This window comes from Dermochelys coriacea, chromosome 10, assembly GCF_009764565.3.
Source record: "Dermochelys coriacea isolate rDerCor1 chromosome 10, rDerCor1.pri.v4, whole genome shotgun sequence".
Taxonomy (NCBI): Eukaryota; Metazoa; Chordata; order Testudines; family Dermochelyidae; genus Dermochelys; species Dermochelys coriacea.
This window is the reverse complement of record NC_050077.1, coordinates 55,070,798-55,098,048: the sequence shown is the minus strand read 5'-3', so window position 1 is coordinate 55,098,048 and position 27,251 is coordinate 55,070,798. Positions and strand designations below refer to the sequence as shown.

At 39.0% G+C, this 27,251-nt stretch overlaps 1 protein-coding gene across 4 annotated transcripts in view; it reads right to left on the bottom strand.

Annotated features, from left to right (window-relative positions):
* OTUD7A (OTU deubiquitinase 7A) overlaps positions 1 to 27,251 on the bottom strand; it is a 257,682-nt gene that overhangs the window by 23,826 nt on the left and 206,605 nt on the right. For all 4 annotated transcript variants that reach the window (XM_038420849.1, XM_038420848.2, XM_043493746.1 and 1 more), the window contains 2 exons: positions 8,306 to 8,433; positions 3,905 to 4,054 (listed from right to left, as the gene is read on the bottom strand). In XM_038420849.1, the coding sequence (XP_038276777.1) occupies positions 3,905 to 4,054; positions 8,306 to 8,433 (278 nt within the window). The remainder of the gene's footprint in view (positions 1 to 3,904; positions 4,055 to 8,305; positions 8,434 to 27,251) is intronic.

Below are 27,251 nucleotides of genomic sequence, written 5' to 3'. Positions count from 1 at the left end.
AAGTACATGCAGAAGGCCTTGTCCCATCGCTTTGAATGCTGGAAGAGGGAAATAAAAGTAGTTGATATGAAGATTTTTCATCTCTTTGCTGTTTGAACTCTCACCAGAGCCAGAGAAGCCAAAGATCTTGGGGGTTACCTCTGGGGTCTGCCCTAAAAGACACTTTGAATTGACAAATCACTACAACTCTGTTACTCTTAGGATTTAGAGGGCAACTAATTTGTGTGTATATGTTTGCTTGCTTTAACCTGTAAATAACTCATTTCTTTTTCCTAATTAATAAACCTTTAGATAGTTTATTACAGGATTGCCTAGAGTTGTCGTCTTTGGGGTAAGATCTAAGGTACCAACTGATTTAGGGTAAATGACTGGTCTTTTTGAACTGGAAGCAGCCTGAGTAGTGTGAGATTTTTGGTGTAAGTGACCATTTATCATTAAGTCCAGTTTGCCTTGGTGGCAAGATAGACTGGAGAGTCTAAGGGAACTGACTGTAACTCCATGGCAAGATTGTTAAAGTGATTCAGGAATTCACATATGTTACTGGCTTGGTGAAATCTAATTATAGAACAAATCACTAGTTTGGGGGTGTCTCCCGTTTTTGACAGTCTGCCCTGAAGTAGGCATTACGGTCATGAGCTACTACAGACAGCGTAACAATCACCTTTGAGGAAAAGGTTTCAGAGTAGCAGCCGTGTTAGTCTGTATTCGCAAAAAGAAAAGGAGTACTTGTGGCAGCTTAGAGACTAAAATTTATTTGAGCATAAGCTTTCGTGAGCTACAGCTCACTTCATCGGATGCATTCAGTGGAAAATACAGTGGGGAGATTTATATACACAGAGAACATGAAACAATGGGTGTTACCATACACACTGTAACGAGAGTGACCCATTGTTTCATGTTCTCTATGTATATAAATCTCCCCACTGTATTTTCCACTGAATGCATCCGATGAAGTGAGCTGTAGCTCACGAAAGCTTATGCTCAAATAAATTTATTAGTCTCTAAGGTGCCACAAGTACTCCTTTTCTTTGAGGAAAACTGCATCTTGAAGAATTAAATGGAACTTAACATATATGGTCAGGGAACAGATGAAGTGAGGTCTGAAATGAATGCTGTAGTACTATGTCAGGAGGATCTCTTTGTTTATGACACTTGAAAATGGTGAAGAATTGCTGTTAGTGGCTAACTGATTAAACTTTCAATGTCTAGAAATAATTACCATCTGTAGAAGAGCAACTTGATATTTTCGTAAGAGCTGATTTCATATGAAAGTTTTTTGCTTTAGTATAAAATATTACCTCTATCTGGTGCATGTTTGGGGCAAATTAGATTTTTTAAATTTCTAACCATACTTTTTCCTGTTCATGATAGTGTATTGTAATTCCCTCAACCATTCCCCCGCAAATATTCAATTAGAAATTCTCAAGGTACATACGTGTCCAAGTGGTTATAACTGCCCATACATATGGATTTTTGTGATTATGTGTGCATTTGTAGTGATTACACAAGCCAATTAACAGTTATCTGCATAAATGTTCCGTGCACACACAGTTGCTGTGACTACATGCAGAAGCACGGTAATTGTTGTCGCACACGCACACAGCTTGCACACGTATGAAAACGTGGAACAAAGTGTTCAAAGGCAAAATAAATAATTTCACGTAAACTAACGAAATGAAAACTGCTGCTTTTTCCCCTACCAGCATAGGGATATATAATTGATTGATGACATGTATTTTTGGCACGTGGACATCTGCAACATTTGCATACATATGCGAGCCATGTCACAGATCATAAACTAATTTCCATCCTGGTTTAACAATCAGAACGTTGCTGTTGATGTGCTGTACGTTTTCCTCAGACTACGTGGTGCCCTCCAAAAGCATAACTCAAACAGTCAGTGAGAGGCTATGACAGCTGGCATTGGACTGGGAGGGTGGGCAACACCAAAGTGCAGGCTGCACCATTTCAGCCCTTCCTGGTTAGGGGACTGCTGAAGTCTGTGGGATTGGCCAGTGGACTGCCATCCATAAAAGGCAGAACAGGGAGTAAGCAGGGGTCTTTCTGCTCCATCCCTCACAATTATGCAAATCCCACCCTCCCTTCCATCTCCTTTGCCTTCCTGATTGTGTGCGGTATCAGCCTCCATCAGCAGAAATGTCTGCACTTGCTGAGTAAGCGTGAGTTTTGTGATTCACTTAACTGATGGTTTGTTTCACAGGATCACACATTCTGGTGAGTTGTCCTTGCAGCTGGGGTTAGATTCTCCTCAATGGGGACATTATTATTGGGGTCTGTGGGGAGAGGCTTTCCTAACCCTGCAGAGATCAGGATGGACTAATGGTCTTTCCTCCGATTTAAGCATTACCTTTCCATCAGTACCGAGGGGAGAATGGACTTGTGAGGAGGCCCGAGTACTCGTGAGCCTGGGTGGATTCACTGTGCACCACTCTGCATGAAGTTACAAGCTTTGGAATAACATGGACCCAGTAGGGCATCAGGGTTAGGCTGGCTGGTTGAGCCTGCGATGTGTTACGATGCTCTAGTTAAAGAAACCTAAGAGTTTTACTGTTGAAAGGGTTTACCATCTTCCTACCTCTCACCGTAATGGGAAACACATATGGAGCGGGAGAATAACAAACCCTTTGTACAATTATGGGTGGATTATTTATTGAGATCTGGCCTCTTTACATCTCTGAAGTGCTACAATAGGGCTGGAAAATGGCTATAAAAAGTCAGCAAAGAATTACCCTGGCACAAATGAGGTCCCAGCTGGCATAGATGTGCCACATCTAGGTCTGCACTAGCTATCCCATTACCCCAATAGCAGGGTTTGTGCTGTGGAAAAGAGTGATGGAACTAAGCCTATCTCCCACTAGCATATCGTCCATTAAGGACCCTACATCAGAGACTTACATTAGAACAGCTGAGCAGATACTCTAAGCATCGTTGAGACTGGCGCAGATTGGCATTCAGGATCAGGGAGCTATGACCAGCTCCTCAACTCTTGATGTAGGATTGAATCTGGCCCTAAGATTCTTCCCATTCTTAGCCCAATATTTCAATAGACTGAAGCCTGGTATACAACCTATGGTAAAATAGTCTTTATACAGCTATCATCACTTTATTTTGCAGAAGAACAGATGTCAGCAAGTGGATCAGAAATAAAGGTTTTAAACATTTTTTTAAAGGAAAAATATGTTTAATACACAACTCAAAAGATACTTTTCATTAGGGGTATGTCTACACCTCAGTCAGGAGGTGTGACTGTAGCACACAGCAAGACCAAAGCTAGCTCCAGTAACAAAAGCAGTGTAGCCATGGCTAGCATGGTCTACTTCTAGTGGTTTACCCAAGGTCCTGGAAGGGCTGTACTAAGGAGACTAGCTTGTGCCACCACCCATTCTGCCCTGACTATACTGCTATTGATACTTGAGCTAGCTTTGATCTAGCTAGATCAAAACTAACTTGGATCTGAGCTCCTCCATAAGCTGCAATCATACCTCCTAATCGCAGTATAGACATACGGCATGTAAGCTTTCAACAACAGCTGCGTGACTCACTTTTCATCTTCAGAACACTTTACTAACCCTAATTAATGAATGCCTTCAGGATCCCCAGTGTAAAACAGGTGAGTAGTATTATCTCATTTCCATATATGTAAGCTGACACAAAGGGGTTAAGCACAATGTCAAAGAGAGAGAATCAGCATTAGAGCAAGGGTTAGAACTCAGGAGCTCTTGGCTCCAGTCTTGTTCTTAGATAATTAAGATGAGCCTACCCAGTATGTTACAGTAAAATCCAGTGGGTGCCATTTCCTTTTAGAGAGATAAAAACAGCAATGAGCACTTTGCATTTCACTCCACCACAAAATATTGACTAGACAGGAAATTCCTCAGCATACCTTGTTCTCTCTGTTGATCTTTTTGTTCCATGGATACAAGAGCAGAGAAATGCGCTTGGTCGTAAGCCAGGACAAGAGGTGAGCAGTGACATCGGTTAGGTGGAACTTCCAGTGGCAAGTAAATTCCTCCAAATGGGATAGGTGCAAATGCTGCAAAGACAGATGCAAAATTTCTTGAAATAAACAAGTCATAAAAAATGGGATGGAGCGAGAAAATGGACCCTGACTTTATTTATATAATTTATACCAGTCACTACACAGCATTATCAGAGCTACATGTGGGTTTCAGCAGGTAGTGTTAAATGAGGGAAAAACCTAATTCTTTGGGGTTGAAAATAGTCTAAAGAATAGTTAAAGTCTCATGGTAAAATTTTAAAGGAATTATGAATTTAGAAATTATGAAACAATTCTGTTCCTGTCCCAAATTCTCTCCTAATTGCAATGGTTTATTAGTGAAGATGTAACTGTAATAGATGTAACCATAACTAAAAGATGCAACTAACAACAGGAACTTCATGTCTAATACATATGAGCAGAAGTGAATTTTCCATGGACTATTTTTAGTTACAAGGAAAAGTTTCTCATTATTGGCACCAAACATGCAGTATCACTTTTTTTTTTTTGGCAATGTAGTCTGATTAATTTTCTTGGCTACTAGATTTCTTTGCCAAACAAATTTTCTTTGATTACTGTTGCATATGTAGTGCTCATTTACAGTTTGTTATGAGTACTGTCTCTGCAAGGGGAGAGTTCAAGTGTTTGTGATCTTTTTTCCTTTATGTTCTTTGATATTTCATTCAACTATTGTATATTGGTGAAGGATTTTTTCTAAGCCCTGTTCACGCATTGATTTGGCCAACTTATTATCATCATATATTACATTTTCTAGTTATTTTTGTTAAAGTGGCAGAGGTTTTAGATAATAGGTGCCTGAAAATTTAAATGTACCTGTGACACTGTACCTCAGGGGAACACTCTAGGCCCCCATGTTCATCTTTATAAAACGATTGTGTGGTATCCAATGCAAAGTTTGTCATGTTGGGTGTCTTCAGAAGGCTCTGACAATGCACTGCACATGGTTGTTTTCATGATGTTATAGTAATTGCTACAGTAATATTATAGTAATGTTATAATTTCACGTATATAGTTATGGGGCTGAAAATGTATCCACATGGCTCAAAGCAAGCCCCGGCAAAAACTCTCTAAGAATGAAAAGGCAGTTCACACCTCATCAGGACAGGTATGGGACAAACCCAATCCCAGCCTCACAGGAACAAAGGATGCTGGCCTAGGCAACAACAAAAGAATCTGTTAGACTCTGGAGGGAGTTACCCCCCTTTCTTTGGTCAGTTTGGGACTGCGATGAAGGAATGCTCACCTGACTCTGAAGGGGAGGGGGCAAAGCCAAGAGGGAAGAAAGGACATGATAAAAAGGGAGAGATTTGCCATGCCCTCCCTCTCTCTTCCACCTACATCTCCAGACACCACACCAAGCGACTGAAGTGCTGATCAAAGGGGAGAACCTGGCTGAAAAGCAACCAGCCAGCCTGTGGTGAGAAGCATCTAAGTTTGCAAGGGCATTGCAAGTGTTAAGATCAGCTCAGAATGTGTTTTGCTTTTATTTCATTTGACCAAATCTGACTTATGTTTTGACTTATACTCACTTAAAATCTATCTTTATAGTTAAAATAAGCAAACAGATTTCTTACCTGAAGCAGTGCATTTGGTTTGACATGTGTCAGAGACTCCCCTTGGGATAACAAGCCTGGTGCATATCAATTTCTTTGTTAAACTGACAAACTCATATAAGCTTGCAGCATCCAGCGGGCATAACTGGACACTGCAAGACGTAGGTTCCTAGGGTTGTGTCTGGGACTGGAGATATTGACTAGTGTCATTCAGTTGCACAGTCCAAGGAGCAGCTTACATGCTAGAGGCTGTGTGTGAACAGCCCAGGAGTGGGGGTTCTCAGAGCAGAGCAGGGTAAGGCTGGCTCCCAGAGTCAAGGATTGGAGTGATCTAGCAGATCACTGGTCTAGATAATACCAGAGGGGAACGTCACAGTACCAATTAATGTATGATTATACAGGAGACTAATTATTTTACAGAGGCTCTTATACTATACACGAGGCAAGTCATAAGTTTCATATAACTATAGCACTCAAAACAAGAGCCCATTAAGCAGTGATTAGAACACCTTTTTTTGCCGCCATAAAACCACTAATCATTTCTTCATGGAAAAGTAAACATGGTCTCCTGGTCTGAGTAACAGACTAGCAGCTAGGAATTCCTAAATTCTAAATCCAGCTCTGAGAATGACTCCCTCTGTGACTTTAGAAAAATCACTTAGTCTTTGCTGCAGTTTGCCCATGTGTAAAACGAGGATAATGAAGACCACTTACCTACTTTACAGCTGGGTAGGAGGCAGAAAAGATGAATTAATGTTTGCAAGGCACTCTGAAGAGGAAAGTACTATCTATGTGTTAAACACTGTTAGTTTTCAAGCCTGCCCCAGTTAAACTTGTATTTCAACACTTGTTTTACATTAGTAACACAAAAATGTTGGAAAACGTATGGAAAAATCTGCACCAGGAAAAGATTTTTTTGTGATGATCTATTTAACTGTGCATTATTTACTAGACATTATAGGCAGGAATGCTAGCACTGCCTAGTCATAAGATTAAACCAACACTTCCCATGATAAGAACTTGTTTTTGGTTGCCTATAAGTTTGACAAACTATAATCATTTGAGCTGAAATTTCACATGCTGGGTGACTGTCAGGCTAAGATGTTTGATAAATTTTAGCCAAAATGGTTCAGGAATTTCCAAGAATAAGGCTAGGAAAAAATATAGAGAGTTTTATCCATGTGTGTAAGTCTACAAAAAAATTGCAGTTCATGCTTGCTCATGGCAAAGTGTGTGCTTCATCCCCCCTTCCTCTCTCCAGTGTTGGTGCACATAGAGAATGACAGCCTGCTACTGCTATCACTTATGCTATTACTTCAAGTGGCAGAGGTTTGTGGGGTGGATTTAAAGGTTCCAGCTCTGCTGGTGAACTGAAAACTATGTTGAGAGAATGCTATTAAGGTTGCAAGTTAGGAAATATCGGAATTAAGGTTGCATGGGCATGTGTGAACAGTGATTTTTCAAAGGCTTAGAACTTGGCCAAATTTGGGTGGATTTAGATGGGGATGGCAAAAGGCACTTCTCTGACATTAAGGCCAAGCCCTGCCAAATTTCAAATCCCTGCTCCAAAGCATAAGAATGTTGGAGCTTCTCAAAGAAGAGATCACTAGAATTTTTTTAACCTGGGCAAACAATACAGGTCCGCCCAGCTTCGTTCTCAGAAACGTCTGAAATTAGCTGAAACTTTCCAAAAGAATTCAGCCTAAGGCAGACACTCAGCATGGAAAATTTTAGCCTAAGTGGTTATAGTTTGGCAAAGTTATAAGCAACTGTAAACAGGGACTTATAGTGGGAATTTTGGGACAACATTAATAATAAGTGTTATTACATACAAAGACCCATCATAGGATAACATATGCAAAAACATTGAGGAAAAAATAGGACTATACTGGAAACTGGGCAAATTATTCATTGTGAATAGTTTATTGGATAAACTTCACTTTTTTGTGTGCAAACAAATGGAACTTTATAAACGTGTTCATTACTTGAAATGGTTCAAACTACTTTCTGAGAACACATTTTAGCGCACGAATTGTTTGCAAACTATTTGATTTGATGATACATTGCACAATTCACTATTTACTGGTTTGTTATTGGTGTCCTAATTCACATGGTACAGTCCACACGAATTGCAATATTTGCCTACCCTCTTTTAATACGTCAATAGGAAAATAAAATAAGTTGATCTATCCTTAAAAATGTATTAAGACCTGGGACTTGATCCAAAGCCCATTAGATAAGCCATATAACTATAGAATGCGTTTTTAAATTCGATGACTTTTATATTAAACAAGGGCTCAAATTTTAGAAGGAAATGCATATGAAGGAAAAATTAAAAAGAGGCATAAACACTGATAGAGAAATGATGATCGCACAGTGTGGAAGGAGAAAAGTATACAGCAGAATTAGAACTTTGCTAACAGAGCTTGATTGCCCTATAAATTTGTTACGAAGTCCCTGAATTTCAATATTGTTTTTAAAATGGGGCAAATGTTCACAGTGCTGTATATGGTTTTAGATACATGAATCAAATCACATGAAAGATGGGCTCCACAGACCTAAAATCCCTGAAATGCTCTGCACTGGTACCCCTCATTTAGGGACATTATTATAAAGACTGTTATAATAGACAAACGTGTTGTGCTCTTTAATTCCTTGGCTACTACATTTATTTATTTTAGCTAGGTGCATAAAGTGCTAATGAAAGACTTACCTTCTCCCCCTGAGTCTCTTAACATTGTGTCTGCTACAACAACAATTGGTCTTCTCAATATATGTGCTAAGACAAAAACGTGGAACTCTTCTAAACTCTCATACACTGGATCTTCTGAATTATCAACTCTGGAAAACATAGCACAATGACCTCAGCTGATCAACTTACAAATGAAGATTTTTTCCCCTCACGGTTATTATAACAGACAAAGAGAAAGAGGGAAATAAGGGTCTCACAAAAACTAGCAATGACACATGGAACCTTTTCTCTTTCAGTCTTCGTTTCAAATTCAGGTTAAATTAGTAGTGATTGAAATCTTTACAATCTGATACATGTTGGTAGCCACCAGTTTTATGTGATTCTCAGCCAAGCTCCTAGTAGATGGTTGTTCCTATCACTAAAATTACCATCCCCTTTGGCACTCTATAGGGAAGCCAAGGGTGGAGAGTCAAGTATTCCCCCACACCTCCCAGGTAAAGGTTGAGGCACACTGGTACGGCAGCACAGGAAGCTGGCGCTTCTGTTACCAATGTCATACCTGCCTTGTGGAGAAAGGACTTCAGTCTCTAAACCTGTGCCTCTAGGTCTTTTCATCATTATCAAAATATGCACAAAAAGAAAAAAAACTAGAGCGTGGGTCAGGAACAGATGAGGAATCTCCTTCAAATTAATTTTCTTGTCCATTTACTGACCAGCTTTGTCATTTGTTTCTGGAGTCATACGAAAAAAGAAGCAATGTAAGCAACTCACATTTAAGACAAGAGATCATGAAAGTCAAAATGCTGTACAGGACTACAGAATAAAGTACTGAACATCTGACTCTTTCATTTATGGTGACCTCATAATGAGTCTGATCTAGCTCCTACTGAAGTCAATGGGAGTCTTTCCATTGACTTTGACAGGAGCTAGATCAAGCTTGGAGTAGTATATATAGTTCAGGTTTCAGAGGAGCAGCAATGTTAGTCTGTATCTGCAAAAAGAAAAGGAGGACTTGTGTCACCTTAGAGACTAACAAATTTATTTGAGCATAAGCTTTCATGAGCTACAGCTCACTTCGTCGGATGCATTCAGTGGAAAATACAGTGGGGAGATTTATATACACAGAGAACATGAAACAATGGGTGTTGCCATACACACTGTAAGGAGAGTGATCAGGTAAGGTGAGCTATTACCAGCAGGAGAGCGGGGGGGGGGGTGGGGAGAGGAAACCTTTTGTAGTGATAATCAAGGTGGGCCATTTCCAGCAGTTGACAAGAATGTCTGAGGAACAGCAGGGGGAGAGGAATAAACATGGGGAAATAGTTTTACTTTGTGTAATGACCCATCCACTCCCAGTCTTTATTCAAGCCTAAGTTAATTGTGTCCAGTTTGCAAATTAATTCCAATTCAGCAGTCTCTCGTTGGAGTCTGTTTTTGAAGTTTTTTGTTGAAAAATTGCCACTTTTAGGTCTTGTGGCACCTTAGAGACTAGCAAATTTATTTGAGCATAAGCTTTCATGAGCTACAGCATACATGCATCCGATGAAGTGAGCTGTAGCTCACAAAAGCTTATGCTCAAATAAATTTGTTAGTCTCTAAGGTGCCACAAGTACTCCTTTTCTTTTTTGCGAATACAGACTAACATGGCTTCTACTCTGAAACTTTTAGGTCTGTAATCGAGGGACCAGAGAGATTGAAGTGTTCTCCGCCTAGACATTCTCCCAAATTAACAGTGAAATGCCCTATCCTGTGTAATAGGGCAAACATTGTTTAATATATTTCTTGGTGAGATAGAAAAGTGAACAGTGACGCACGTGCCCTTCTTATTGTTATGCACAAATAGAACATTTTGGTGCACATCTTGAAGGATGTGGAATCTCAAATCTACGTACAATCGGATTTACTTATTTATAACATTATTTCAAAGTCCCTTTCTGTCCTCATTGATTCATTTTCACTCCAAACAAAACACATTTCTTAAACATTTCCTGCTGAAGTCAATGGGGGGAGTTGGCGGGGAGTTGCATTTACTTCAGCGGGGCCAGGATTTCACCCTAATCTTTTTCAATATTTGTTCCAGGTTTTTCCATCCCTTTAATAATTGTCACCCATCTCTTAACCCCTTTTGTTAATACTTGATCTTATCTGAGATGGGTAACTAGAACTGAACACAGTTAATTGAGTGAGCGAACACTGCACCACTGATGTATAGAAAAGCATTATAAAATATTAATATAATAATTATAATTTAATCCAGTGTATCCTGTAAATATAATATGAATAGTAGAATATTGGTATAATAATAATTACTATCATAAGCATAATTTATATAACATTATATTTTCAGTACTGTTTTCAATCTTCTTTACATACACACACACACACACACACACACACACACAGAATTTTTGTTGGCATTTTTACCCACTGCTCCACATGGATAAAAAGTTTGCACTGAGGTATCCACTGTGATAACCAGCTCTTTTTCCTGGTCGGTTACATCTAAGTTAGAACCCAGTAATGTGTCTGAGAAATGAAAATTATTATTCAGTTTTCTCTAGTCTTGACTAACCTAAATAATGTTTTTGCCTATAAATATTACTGCATCACTGTTCACTTTTCCATCTCACCAAGAAATATATAAAACAATGTGTGCCCTATTATACAGGATATGGCATTCCATTGTCAATCTTTTGTCATGGTGAAAACTGATCCCATATTCAGGATCAATAAAGGTTTTCTGAGTTCACTCTCATGGGTCTCTGTCTCTCAAATACAAGGAAAAAAATTAGCACTTTCAGTGTTCTATAGTAATAGCTCCAAATGCTACATCTTGCACAAATGCTTTAGTACAGTTACAGATAGCTGCAGAATACTGTCATTTTTTGAAAACAGGGAATGGTGTGAGTTAAGGAGATATTTTTCTCTGACATAAGGGCCATGGTCCAGATTCCTAGCTGACATACAAATAACTGAATATCTGGCCCTTTTCTGTTTAACATGCAAAACTTCTATATACTGTGTAATTCTCTAGAGTAATATTTAAACTATGTGGGAGGAATTAGTTGAAAAAAATCTTATCTAGAAGTATCGGAAGTGCATGAGCAATTCCAGTACATCACTCTTATATTGTACCGCCCATGTCTTTTACTGAGACAATTTCTGCACTTCATCCTCCAGTTCTCCTGCGCCTCAGGAGCGATAAGCCTATGAGATTTATGCTGTGATCAATATTCACTTAAATAAATGTCGTTTATAGAGCCTTACTGGGAGAAAATGCTATATCCTCTTGCCTTTGTAAAACACTGAAAAAGTTAAAAACAAAAACAAAAAACACTGACTAGGAGTCTGTACCTTGTGAAATGGTGGAAAGAGTGGAAGTGAACTGATCCTTGAGTGCCCTTCTTTAAAAGAACATTTTATAGAAATCTGTGACCATAAGCGACCATCCAAAAGATACAGACAAACGGGTAGCCAGAAGCAATGGTTCACTGTTTGTCTATTCTTAACATGTCTCACTGAAGAGGTTTCTTTCTTTATTACAGACTTTTTGAGAAAACTGAAGCAAAAAACAAATCTCCAAGGTGAGGAGAGAGAGAGAGAGAGAGAGAGAGAGAGATTATATATATATATATATATATATATATATATATATATATAGCGGCTGCATATTTTAATTTTTTTTTGAGAATTTAGAGAAAAAATTTATGGTACAATACAATAGAAAGAGAAAGAAATATATCAGACTAATTTGCAGAGATTAGATCTATTTTTTCAAATGCATATTTTCAATTTTTTAAGCAATAATCTGCCAATAAGCAAACGTGTATTTCTTTTCTTTCAGTGATATGGCAACTTGAACACACATTAGTGTATAAGAGGGGAAGCAGAATTATCCTCTTTGTACTGTGAATTATAATATCATCTAGTTCATATATTTTGAGAGGATAGTGCACTTTCTTCCTGATGGAACTCAACATGCTTTACAAGAACATCCACACAGCCACAGAGAAATGCAGCCACAACTGGGATGAAGGTGCACAAGGACCTCAGAGAAGGAAGTAGCAACACTGCTAGTTGGCAGAGATTGGGAAAAGATCAAAACACATTTTTAATGAAAGTTTTTTGCAAATGTTTCATTTTTTTCCTCAAAAATTTTAATGGCAATTTCAATTGTCAGATCAGTAGAGCTCCAAAGACTATTCCTTCCACTTCTATATTTTGAGGGTCTTCTTCATCTATATACCAACCCCATACACAAATCCTATGACTGTAAAGGCTGCCCTTTCTCTCAAAAATTATAACACCATTCTATAACCACCTTCCATAAGGGACAGATGTGGTGTGTGCGCTATGTAATACTGCTGCTACTATTGCTCCTGCTACTTGGATAAGGGAACTCTAGGGAAAAACCATGATGCAGCAGGAAGTGGTGCTGGTACTCAGGAAGTAGCAATCCTTGCTTTGTGTTAGTATTGAACCAATGGTCCAGCATGCGGTTAGGAGTGGACTCAGAGACCATAGGCTGCTGGATGTGTTTTCTTTTGGATGAGACAACAAAGATGTGCTTATCGGTGGTAATCAAAGATCCTAGGGACACCTCAGAAGACTCAGGGGGTAAACATTGATTTCCTGATCAATTAATAATTTGGATACATTCTTTCTACCTAAAATTCCCTCATTAACTTCATGCTATGGCATTTTTCTTCACTTCCTGTCCTAAACTGTTGACTAGCAGCTCTATGAGCTGTTAACGAGTGGGTGCACATTATTCTAGAGGGGTTGCATTTCCAGAGTAGGTGAAATATTCCCTGTATAGATGAAGTTTGTGAAGCATTTTACCATCTTTTAGGATGAAAGGATCTAGAAATGTAAGAATTTTAATATTTAAAATTAAATCAATAAAATCACATTTTACTTCACAATTTACCTTGTGATAGTGGTGTGATTCCCAGTCTACTGCGATTGCTAATTAAACTGTGAAAATGGAAGGAGGTTGAAGGGGAAAGTTTTTTGTTCCTAGTGTATGAGATTTAACAGATACCAGTTCACATACTTTCCCATTATTCATATTCTCCAAATTGTCTCTTTGTCTCTCCCAGAAGATTATTTCAAACCTGCTTCAGTATTTCTTAGGATGACCTCACACTTTAACTCAGCAAATTTGTTTCCGAATAGTGAGTGAGTATTTGGACTTAGATGACAAAGGCTAAAAAATATATTAGATCTTTTCTTTTATACTGTATCCCCTTTTCTACATCTTAACGTAAAAATACCAAATAGCTCTGAGCAAAAATTAAACACATGAACACGGAGATTCCTCTTATTATTGAATGAGGCAAAACAACCAAAAAGATCAGTGTAACACTCTGAAGACAGTATAGAGTTAGGATTCAAGTCAAGAACATACTCCAGTCTGACCTCTTATTATAGGGCAAGATGGAAAAGAGAAAGGGCAACAACAAATACTAGAAGAATCACAAAAGTACGTTCTAAATCTGTGAGGACTTACACAGCTAGGATGAAATCCGCATGGTGTGGGAAACCCAAAATGTTGTGGGAACTGGTAGATTGATGTGGGGGTGGAATGGGAAGGTGAACAACCATGGAGGTAGACTCTCTAACCTCTGTTTGACAAGGAAGTTTATGGGCGTGTGTAGCCAATGGATCTCCAAATTGTGTGAATCCATTGGTTACTAATCCCATGTGGGGTTGTGGGCTATTAGTAATGGCTGCAGTCAATTGTATAGCTGCCCCTTGCCTGACATCCAGTTTGTGGAGGCAGGAGAGAGAAAACAGATTATTAATTAAATATTATTATTATTATTACTAATTTGTCTTGTGGCAGCACCCATGGGCCCCAGTTGTGGAGCAGGACCCTGTTGTGCTAGACAGCATATAAACACAGAACAAAAGACAGACCCTGCCCCAAAGAGCTTACAATCTCCATACTGATCACTTTGGTCCCCCCGAGCAAAAGCCCATTTCCCCATACATTGGTGCTGAAGACATGGACTTCAGCCATAATTCTTTTTGGCATTAAAGGGAGTTCAATGCATTAATCTCAATGTGTAAAGGAGAGAACAGACCACAGACAATAGTGTCACTGAATGTCCTAACAGAAAATTCACAGAAGAATGTCCTAACAGAAGATAGTTGTTCCACAACTATCAATGTGTTGCATGCTATACAAAACTCAGAAGTCAAAATCATGTGGAAACACCATGCAGTGCAGGAACCTTATTATGATTAAATACGTTACCGTTTTATACATTGCTCTCACAATTCATGTTGTTTTTAAAGTGAGATTAGCTAGATTGCAAGAGACATCTGTCAGTTGGAAGAAGTGCCAAAAATAAATGCATCTATTTACACAAAAAGGTACTTAGGCACATTATAACAACCTAAATATGATAAACAAATCAGAATCTAGTTCTGAGCCCACAGTTGGGCTGGAGTAGGAGATTATTATTTTAAATGATCCATTATTATAATAAGTGGTCCCAGCTTAGGATCCCGTTGTGCTAAACACTGTACAAACAGAACAAGACGACAGCCTCTGCCCCAAAATGCTTACAAATACATAAAACAAGCTTTTAGCAAACTAAGAGCTCAGATATGTTTTCAATATACAGTGACCACATTTACCATATAGTAAACTTTTATGGACTCTGCAGAAGCTTTTCCAAAAGGATGAGATGTAAATGAAATTTCGAAATTCTAGCAGTACCAGTTAAATATTCCTTTATTTTCCCCTCAGTATTTTGGATGAATCTACAAAGAACAGCTACCTTTTGCACTAAATATAAGTATTTTTTATCACTATTCTTTCCTCTGAATCAGTGTTAGAGGTTACATATGCTCCCAAAAAGCCAGTTCAGAAGGAATTAGTGTAACATCGTAAGTTTCTCAAAGGCAAGGAATATTCTTCTCTGGGTAAGGAGGAGATCTTTTCTCTCTTAATGTGTCTAGAATTTCCCATCAAACTTTAGGGTCACATATTTCTGGTTTTTACTCATGTATTCACTAGGACTGTTTCCACTTGTTTCATGGAAACAGAAAGTCACAAAAAAGAAAAATTTTTTTTGAAGTCTAGATATATCATCTGTCACGTATCTATAAGAATGTCAGAATATCATATCAGAGTATCATATATCACGTATCTATAAGAATATCACACGCGTGGCTCAAATTCATGCTACAGTCTGATTTTGAAAGAGTGATAATCTTATCATATACAATACTTGAACTATCATACAACCCATTGCCAGAAAATGACTTCACCGTAAAACACCGAGGATAGATGCACTAGACTTGTACCACTATTTTAGGTCAAATTTCTTCCAGTTTTAATCTGATTTTAACTAAACACAAGATAGAATTTTGTAATAGAACAAGAAGAGGAAAATTTACAAAGCGTTCAATATGAACAAGTAGCATTAACAGAGGAAAAAAAGAAACATCTGATCAGTGTTTAAGCTAGCTATTGACACATGCAGCATGCTATAAAACGGTGAAGAGCAATGCGTATTCTTCACTCACGACTCCCTCTTGCTTTGGCACCCACTCACTCATTTCTTTCCAGAGGAAACCTGAATCATGAGCTCATCAGAGTGATTCAGATACACATTTTAAATATTAATTTTCATTATATTACATTTGTCAAAAGAGAATACTGAATATTGTGTGGGGGCATTGCACTAGGAGCTGCAGTCCGAATATTGTAACCTTGCCATAGTCCTGGCATCTTGCATCCCCTCCGAAAACATTCACACAAAATCTTCATACCTAATTCAGGGAGTGTCAGTAGAATGAAAATTTATGAAGAGCAGACTAAAATTGAAGGGCTGGTATCATATAAACCTCAGAATCACTAAGGTGCCACAAGTACTCCTTTTCTTAGAACGTATCTAGTCCATCTCCCTACAGTGTAGATTGTTCCCTTCATGACATATGCTAATATTTTATCTACTCTATTTATAACTGTGTATGTCACTTTTCTTTTGCATGTATTCAATCTGATTGTCAGAAAGCTTTCCCTGATATTCCATTCACATTTCCTCTCTCAATTTTCTCTCATTATTCCTTCCTAAATTCCTCTACCTCCTTGGTGTTTACAGCCTTCCAGCATTTGCAGACTGTTATGTCTCTTCCATAATCATTGCTTAGCCAAAAAGGACCTTAGGAAAATCATTGGTACTAGGACAACATGACAGAGGTATTTAGCTCATTGTCTCTTTCCTCATAAGACAATATTGCCTTTCCCATAATCCTTTTCGTTACTCTTTTCTCAACTCCCTCCAGTTAGTATCTCCCAGGTGATGAAGTCCCCAGACATGAATGCAATACTGGAGGTGCAGTTGCACTAGAGCTGTGTAGAGAGGGACCATTACCTCCTTGGCCAAGTGATATGATGTCTCTATATATGATCAAAATTCCACTATCCTTTCCCCGCCTTTAGTATCACATCACTAAGTCACTTCAAAAATTATATTCACAATCCCATTCATGCTGTTCAGATTTCTCTCCTCCTGTTATTTGCCTCTGTGACAAATCTGGAAATGTTGGTAATATTTTTATGATTCCTATGCACACCTCAGTATTCCTCTGGGCTTTGTATTGCTATGCACTGAGAATACAGGGAAGGGATGAGGCGGTGACTCAGCAGCCTGTTTGGAAACCAGAATCCTCAACAAGCTGAATAAACTCTAACATTGAATGGAGGCACTGAAGAGACAAATGGAAACCCCAGTGGTCAGGACATCCACACCTACTGACAAACACCTAAGAAGAAGATTTTTTTCTCCTTACCTCTGCAAGGAAGCTGAGCAAAGGCCTCCAGCAGGAGAACAAAGCGGAAAGGTGTCAGGTGGTTGTGTTAAGAGCTGAGCTCAGAGACAGCACACACGTGCTCCCTCTCCCCCACTCCCACCCCCATGGAACAAAGGGACAGAGAGACAGGGCCAAAATGCATTCTACTGCAGCTTGGCTGAGTAGAGCCCCGACATTGGCCAGGCTCAACTCTGTCTTAACCTTTATTACTCCATGCTAACCTGAGAATTTTCAGATTTTGTATGCCAGGTGACTAATAAATTATCTTGTTTTGAAAGAGCTGCCTGCTGTTGCTGCAAATATTTACTGGGAGCATTGTGCCCTGAAGGAGTAAAGTACAAGCCTCCCAGAGGAGTCTGGCTTTGCTGCTGGGAGCCACAAAGGTAGACAGGGTTCACTGGCACCTAAAGGCTCAGTTTTGGAGTCCTGCCCCTATGGAACTGCATACGGCTTTGGGGCCCGGCATACTTAAGGGGTCATCCCGAGGTACTGGCATAGAGCAGACCCGTGGATCTGTGAAAGCCCCCAGCTTGCATTTTTTCACATTCAGTCTCATTTTGTCATGGTCAGCACACTTCTCCAAATTCTCTAGGACACGTATCGTTTCTGGGTAATTACTGCGTTCAGATCTCCTCCTCATTACCAACAGCATTGAATTTCATGATTTTGCAGAAGATTAATGAAGATAGTGAAAAATACTTAGGCCTAACAAGAAACCATGTAGTAGTGAATTAGCCATGTCCTCTCAACTGGATACATTGCCATTCATCATTACATTTTATTTAAGGTCCTTCAATTAATTTTCAGTCTATATGACAGAGCTTATGTCCAAGTCAATTAAAGGTAGTTGAGAGTAATATTTTACTAAAATGCAGATACTGTATATTATATCATATGCTTTAACTTCACTCACTATTTTTATAATTCTATAAAATAAGAACAGTCAAGTTTGTCTGGCAAGATATTTCTTCATGAAATCACACTATTGTTCATTATATCATAGCCCACTAGTACCTTATCCTGAGAGGTATGCTAAGAACTCTCAACTACCATTAACTTCAATGGGTGTTGAGGGCACTCAGCAACCTCACAGGATATCGCCTTCAGATCTGGCACCTGTGCTGCACTGCAGTCACTTTATGCCAAATTGCTGGTGCAAAGTGGTCCTACAGCCAATACTGTCCTGGGAGGATCATCCAATCCAGTGTATTGGCTCCTACACCAGTCCACCCCTGTTGCAGCATAAGGGGTGTGGCTGCTGATAAGAAGGCATCTGCAGGGCTTCTTAAAGCTCTCCTGATTCCAGGCTGCCATATTGGTCTCTGGGGATCACTGACTGCTGGCATCACTTTGTTCAGCCTTCAGATTGCTCTATATTATGTCAGGGAAGTGGCCTTGCTTGCAGCTGGCCTTGAATTAGAGGAGATCAATGGCAACCTTTGTTCCCTCCTGCACTTCCCCTGAACTGAATTATGCGTTCCTCTGCCTTGGCTGAGGATGTGTGTCTAGCTGTTTAGAGACCATGTAGAAATGACGACAAATTTACCCACAGGAACTAGATAGTTTTTTTCCCTGCAATTGTTCCAAAATGGAGTCCTTGGAAGATCTACATCATACACCCAACCTCCCACCTGAAATGTATAACCTAGAATATGATCTTACACTACAGACTCCAGCCCAGCCATAAGTGTGAACAGAAAGATTACATCTTCTGACTTACAGCAACACCCTGCTAATCAATATTTGGATCCTGCAAAGACTCTTACATTTGCATGGAACTACAATGGGACTATGCAACTTAGTTTCAATGGGACCATATTCCATGAATACATCATTGCATGGTTTGGATTCAAATTTCCATCCTCCAGAGAGAGAGCTCCTTCTACTACATCTTATTTCCAACATTACACAGATTGTAATAGCTTCAGGGCCACAGCTGCTTCTTATAGATTTGAAGAGAACCGAGTACAGTGGGGCTCCATTATGAATGAGGCCTCTGGATACAACTAATATTACTGTCACTAATATAGATCATGATATTCTCAAAGAATACATGAACTTCAAGTGTATAGTTTTCTGAGGAAACTGAAGAGACCATAATTAGTGATTGTTTTACAGATTTTACTTCTAGCAAAATACAAAACTTATCATACAAATTTCAGTAGTACCTAGAAAATACAATATAGCACTAAAATATCTGTTCCCTCTGAGGCTATTTTATCTAATCTCTCATTGGCATTTGCTCTACAAATACCAAGGGATAGTAAGAAACTCATATGTATGAATTACAGAACTAATCCGACCTATGAAAGAAAATATAAAAAAAAAAATCAAAGGTCATTGTGGTTACTCCGCATTTAACAGTCAAAAAATGATTGAACACTTAGACAATCAAAGTAACGTGACTGTTTGCAGAAGCATTACTAGACTGGCCTTCTCAGGAAGATGACAGAGGAACATCCAAATGATCTTTGTACCATGTAAACTCAGATTCTTTTACTCATAGACAACCCACTCGACACCAAAATTTCTTTTAAGCTGGGTTTATTTTACAAGTTTTTGGTTTAATTCCTCAGAATTATTAGAGTCACTGGTATTCTGAGTTAAATCTCTATCATGCCCATCAATGGCGATTTCCTTTTTTTTTTTAAAAAGAAATCACTTAGCTTTTTGTATTTTTCAACTGAAACTGAAAAATGTCTTTTGACATCAATCACAGTAGATTTAAATCTAGAACATGATGAGTTGCTCTAAACTGCATCTGATATGGCTAGGTATGCCAGGTGTGCTAGAGCATAGGGGTGGAAGGCAAACTTAATTCCTGACCAGCAAGAGTATTGGAGGTTTTAATAGCTTGGATTATTACTTAGCATTCCAGAGAGTCTTCATCTCCCAGTGGAGAAAACCAATATATATGTATATACACTGAAAAATGATTACAAAGGAGGCAATTTCCCAAATTGGACAAGACGACATGGATTGTAGCAAAGTGACCTCTCGGTCTTGTTGTCTTGCCAATGAGATAATTCCCCGAAGGTCCTTTTTAAATGACCCAAATAATATGACATACTTAGACAAGAATTTGAAAAGGAGGTTGGGGCAAGGAAGAGATGTTTATCATATTCTCCAAAATAAATGGACTCAATCCAAGGACATGAGCTGACCCTACATAAAACACTTATGCTAACATACACTTTTAACCACCCCTTTGTTTTCTCTGTCAACATCAGCAAAAGTTCAAAAAAAGCATTTTTAAACTCCCTACTTGCTCCTACTCATACCGACAATACCCTGGTTAAGTGGTCGTGTATGTGATCCTGTCACCCTGGAGGATGCAAGAATTCTCTGCAGTGATGTTTGAATGATTCTTACTCAGTCTGACATACAGTGTATGTGTATTTTATGTCTAAAATATGCTGGGCACTTCATGACTGTCACATTCTTCAGATCAGTAAATATGTGGACACATTTTATAGATTTGCTTTTAAACTGCTTTTCAATAAATCAACTAAACTTTAGGCCACAAAACAAACCAACATAATCTTCATGATTTTCTGCCCCTTAAAGCCTCAATTAAAATAAAAAAAAGTTTATTTACTAGAGTAATTAAGAACTTTGTGTAAGCAAGTGGATGAGCAAAACTCTGATAAAATAAGACGTGACCTCAAACTTTCCCCCAAAATCAAAATGGTCACATTTTCATATTAAAAAAACAAACTGGTTCACTTCTCTGTTTTGTCGGACTAGAAGTGCTGAAAAATTGGATCCTGAAATGCTTGGATTCTGAATTTTAAAAAAAACGTGCACTTGAGAAATGATGGAATGGAAAAAACGGCTGCTATTCTGGATTGAGATGGGTGTTCACATTGAATACCAGCTCTGTTAAAGCTACTCAAATAAATCACTTGTGTATTCTTTCCTGGTGATGGACTGATTCTGGCTCCTAAAATTGGTGACTATTAGGAACCTAGTCACCAAAGAAGCCTTTATTCAAATTTACACAGAAGGAAGTAGAGATGCAGGAAATGCAGCACAGTAGATGCAGCAAAGGGGCAGAAGCTACAAAGGTGGCTTTAAGTCACCTTTATACTCTTGGGATTTTGGATTGCTCCAGGGACCAATACTGCCTCCGATATAAATCAGAACACTAAGGGTACTCGCAAAAACAAAAAGGAGTACTTGTGGCACCTTAGAGACCAACAAATTTATTTGAGCATAAGCTTTCGTGAGCTACAGCTCACTTCATCGGATGCATTTGGTGGAAAATACAGAGGGGAGATTGATATACACATACAGAGAACATGAAACAATGGGTTTTATCATACACACTGTAAGGAGAGTGATCACTTAAGATAAGCCATCACCAGCAGCGGGGGAGGGGGGGGAGGAGGAAAACCTTTCATGGTGACAAGCAAGGTAGGCTACTTCCAGCAGTTAACAAGAATATCTGAGGAACAGTGGGGGGTGAGGTGGGGGGGGGGGGGGGAGAAATAACATGGGGAAATAGTTTTACTTTGTGTAATGACTCATCCATTCCCAGTTTCTATTCAAGCCTAAGTTAATTGTTATTTTCTTTGTTCGGCCTGTCCTGTAGAAGGTGACTTCTGGGTACTCTTCTGGCTCTGTCAATCTGTTTCTTCACTTCAGCAGGTGGGTATTGTAGTTTTAGGAATGCATGATAGAGATCTTGTAGGTGTTTGTCTCTGTCTGAGGGGTTGGAGCAACAAAGAAAATAAAAGAACGCCACTAGCCAACACCATCAGCCCCCAACTAAAATCTCTCCAACGCATCAAGAATCTACAACCCATCCTGAAGGACGACCCATCACTCTCACAGATCTTGGGAGACAGGCCAGTCCTTGCTTACAGACAGCCCCCCAGTCTGAAGCAAATACCAGCAACCACACACCACACAACAGAACCACTAACCCAGGAACCTATCCTTGCAACAAAGCCCGTTGCCAACTCTGTCCACATATCTATTCAGGGGACACCATCATAGGGCCTAATCACATCAGCCACACTATCAGAGGCTCATTCACCTGCGCATCTACCAATGTGATAGATGCCATCATGTGCCAGCAATGCTCCTCTGCCATGTACATTGGTCAAACTGGACAGTCTCTATGTAAAAGAATAAATGGACAGAAGTCAGACGTCAAGAATTATAACATTCAAAAACCAGTCAAAGAACACTTCAATCTCTCCGATCACTCGATCACAGACCTGAGCGTGGCTATCCTTCAACAAAATAACTTCAAAAACAGACTCCAAAGGAGAGACTGCTGAATTGGAATTAATTTGCAAACTGGATAAAATTATCTTAGGCTTGAATAGAGACTGGGAATGGATGAGTCATTACACAAAGTAAAACTATTTCCCCATATTATTTCTCTCCCCCCACCCCACCCCCCACTGTTCCTCAGATGTTCTTGTTAACTGCTGGAAATGGCCTACCTTGCTTGTCACTATGAAAGGTTTTCCTCCTTTCCCTCCCCCCCCCCCCGCTGCTGGTGATGGCTTATCTTAAGCGATCACTCTCCTTACAGTGTGTATGATAAAACCCATTGTTTCATGTTCTCTGTGAGTGTATATCAATCTCCCCTCTGTATTTTCCACCAAATGCATCCGATGAAGTGAGCTGTCGCTCACGAAAGCTTATGCTCAAATAAATTTGTTAGGCTCTAAGGTGCCACGAGTACTCCTTTTCTTTTTGCGAATACAGACTAACACGGCTGCTACTCTGAAACTAAGGGTACTCTAATTTATAGTAGCGTCCCGAGATCTGTCTCTAGACCAATTCCCTTTTTGGAGCCATGTAAAATCTCCAGTCTGTGTTGAGTTTGGAATATCCCCCTCCTGCTCCTTTCCCCTCACCTGCCCCCTAAGACAGGGCTTGCAAAGGGAGCTGTATACGGCTGCTCATGGTAGCCTGCTCTACACTGTGCCTCAGCGGCTGGTGGCACAGATATAGTGCAGGAGTCATGTGCAGAGACTAGGGAGGAAATAAAAATCTGTTTGTATTTACAGTTCAGAACCGAACATATTTTTGTAGAAAAATGTTGAAATTAAGCCTTTTTTTTTTTAAAAGAAAAAATTGTCAAAACATTTGACCAGCTCTACATATTTTATTGCAGACATCCTCAAATGCACTTGTAGGTCACTTGTGGTCTATGCAGGACTTGCTGCTGATCTGTGGACAGCTGGCTTGTTATATGGTGCTGGCTCACCTCATTGTTTCCTGATGTTAGTACTCATTATCAGACAGTTACAAATATATTCAATATTCCCTTAATATTAATTGTCCACTGTGTGCGCAATTACCATAGTTGCCCTAACAGTGGTATAAGACTCTGGGTATGGAGTGAAAATGGGCCACAAAGAAATCTGCCCATGAAGATGTGGGCATTCAATGAAGTTTGTGAACCAATATTTTATTACAATTTTTTCTGAGTAGTTTTGCCATGTAGGGCTTTTGTAAAAGTCTGTACAATCAGAGCTAGGTCAATATATACCTACATCTTGACTTTAGTAAAGCTTTCGATACTGTCTCGCATGACGTTCTCATAAACAAATTAGGGAAATGCAACCTAGATGGAGCTACTATAAAGTGGGTGCAAAACCGGTTGGAAAATTGTTCCCAGAGAGTAGTTATCAGTGGTTCACAGTCATGCTGGAAGGACATAATGAGTGGGGTCCTGCAGGGATCAGTTCTGGGCCCATTTCTGTTCAATATCTTCAAAGATTTAGATAATGGCATAGAGAGTACACTTATAAAGTTTGTGGATGATACCGAGCTGGAAGGCATTGCAAGTGCTCAGGAGGATAGGATTAAAATTCAAAATGATCTAGACAAACTGGAGAAATGGTCTGAAGTAAATAGGATGAAATTCAATAAGGATAAATGCAAAGTTTTCCACTTAGGAAGGAACAATCAGTTGTACACATACAAAATGGGAAATGACTGCCTAGGAAGGAGTACTGAGCAAAGGGATCTGGGGGTCATAGTGGACCACAAGCTAAATATGAGTCAACAGTGTAGTGCTGTTGCAAAAAAAGCAAACATCATTCTGGGATGTATTAGCAGGAGTGTTGTAAGCAAGACATGAGAAGTAATTCTTCTGCTCTATTCTGCACTGATTAGGCCTCAACTGGAGTAGTGTGTCCAGTTCTGGGTGCCACATTTCAGGAAGGATGTGGCCAAATTGGAGAGAGTCCAGAGAAGAGCAACAAAAACGATTAAAGGTCTAGAAAACAACACCTATGAGGGAAGACTGAAAAAACTGTTTGTTTCGTCTGGAAAAGAGAAGACTGAGGGGGGACATGATAGTTTTCTAGTACATAAAAGGTTGTTAAAGGAGGAGGAGAGAGAAAAATTGTTCTTAATCTCTTAGGATAGGACAAGAAGCAATGGGCTTAAATTACAGCAAGGGAGGGTTTAGGTTGGACATTAGGAAAAACTTCTTAACTGTCAGGATGGTTAACACTGGAATAAATTGCCTAGGGAGGTTATGGAATCTCCATTATTGGAGATTAAGAGCAGGTTAGACAAAACCTGTCAGGAAGGATCTAGATAATACTTAGTCCTGCCATGAGTGCAGCGGACTGGACTAGATGACCTCTCAAGGTCCCTTCCAGTCCTATGATTCTATGTTAGTGACCCTCTTCAGGTTAATTCCATTTCAAATGAAATGTGTCGAGCTGTAGCAAACAGCTCGTCCTATACATTGATGAAATACTGCTAGGACTTAACTCAAGGAGCTTCAAGCTTTGAGTCATCTGTGCATTAAGGATTATTTCCATACTAGATGCCTGATTTTTCCCTACTTTCCCTCTTCGTGTTTGTGTTGAAGATGACACATGGGAAGATTGAGTATCTTGTTGTGATTAAAAACAAAAACCCTTAAAACCATTTGGTTTTTGAATAGTGACAACAAAACATTAACAATATCAAGGCCACAATGTCTTGAATTAGAAGCTAACATTCCTGTTAGTTTTAAAGCCAAAATACTATTCATTGACAGAATCTGCTTTAAGTGTAAAACTACTTACAGTCATGGAAAGACAAAGATGTTAAATAAAATCATTACACTTCTCCCAAGGTATGTTCTCATCCCTTTGCAAGAAGCAAGGTATGAAGATGTAATCACATGACATCAAGCGTTTGGCTGGCCCCAGTATCTGTCCATGAAGGAACTGTCATAATAACAATCCAATCAGTCACTAAAGCCCTTTAACTGAAAACTATCTATCTATGAAGTGGCATTAGGGGTGGAGGTGGGGGTTGGGAAGAGAGAAGGGGAGTGAGGCCCTTTTTAAAAATAAAATAAAGGATGTAAGAATCTTCTCAAACTAAAGCAGTTCCCTTTTGGATTTTCCATTCAGTCCTATTGCATTTGGTTCAACATGAAGATAAATGAAAAGATTTTGATGATTTGAGATTCCTTTTGGGACTACTTAGGACAATGTGTACAAATCACTTCTGAAACAATGACTATTTCATGATTAATTATCCTATTTAAACTGGCTGCAGGATTCATTGTGTAGGAGGCAAGAACTCAAGTCATAGCTTTCCCTCGATTCTCTTTATTGTCTTCTTGCTCTGTGACTTCAATTCCTCAGCATCTGCTCTCAAAAAGAAGGTTCTCAAAGAACCCCTGGAGGTTCACAGACAATTGCAGATTTCTTAAGTGCATTTGACTCAACAAATAAATAAATAAAAACTAACTAACAGGTGGTTGTGGTGACAAATCAAAACACATTTATTATTGAGGTTTTCTTTTGATGGGTACGTGACTTTTGATGCTTTAGTTAGTTCTGGCACCAAAGGAGATTACCTCATCTATAATTCAAAGGCTGATTTGCACATTATTTGAGGACAGTAAATAACTAGTAGGTATACGACACTGTCAGACAAAAATATTCTTTGAAGAATTCTTTTCCCTTTTAGATGATGCATTAGTTTAAGTAGTAATTTTTGGTATAGTACATTGAAAAGATTAATTTATTCAGTCAATATTCCTTGCAATGGAATGGTTGGGGTACTAAAATTATACACTTTTACAGGTTAATTTCTTCAGCTAGTTTTGGTTAGTCTTCACTATTCTTTTAATGGGTATATTCGGATTGTAATTCACATCTGATTTGTTGACCATTTCCTATTGCTATTTTCCCATCCCCAACAAGAGAAATGCCTAATACATGTAACTATTTAACAACAATTTGACTTAAATTATATTTGATTCAACAAACAGTATTAGACTTTTTTAAAAAACCATGGGGGAGGTGAAGCTTACTGAAAAGTTTCAGAGTAGCAGCCGTGTTAGTCTGTATCTGCAAAAAGAAAAGGAGTACTTGTGGCACCTTAGAGACTAACAAATTTATTTGAGCATAAGCTTTCGTGAGCTACAGCCCACTTCATCCAATGAAGTGAGCTGTAGCTCACGAAAGCTTATTACTGAAAAGAGAATTTTTAAAAGGAGTGTGTGTCTGTTAAATACAACCACCACCATTTCAGCACATCTCTGACCAAATACATTGAAGCTGTGTGCTCCGTGAGACACATACGGTACGAGATGGATAAAATGAGGTTGTGGGAATGGGTGTTGAGTTCCTGCCTGTAGTAGAAATGTGTACTGAACTACATTTTAAAAGGACTGTGGCAGATTTAGAGGAAACACAGAAGACTAAAGAGCAAAATTATTCTTTGTTATCTTCTGTATATAAGGACAAATATATATACACTATGGTCAGTAAACATTTTGCTGAAAATAAAAATGTGTCAGCGAAATCCTTAGTCCTGACATCTAAAGGTTAAAAATGCTAAGAAAATGTCACATTCTGCTTCAGCACAGTGGAGAATAGGAACACTTTTTCTAAAGATATTTTATTCTTATTGTGGTTTACTCCTCCACTTCGTCTAATTACTTAGAACATGCAATTTTCTCAAGGGGAAACAGCAACTAGAGAAAAGAAGGCATTGAATGAATAGAGAATAAATGGCTTTAGTTATAACACCCCATACCCTATTCAGGTATGAAAATTAAAGTTCTTGTATTCTCAGGGCCGGTCTATTGTAAACAAAACTATACTGCACTATATGAACAAGTGCACTTTGATTAAGCGTTCAGTGCTAT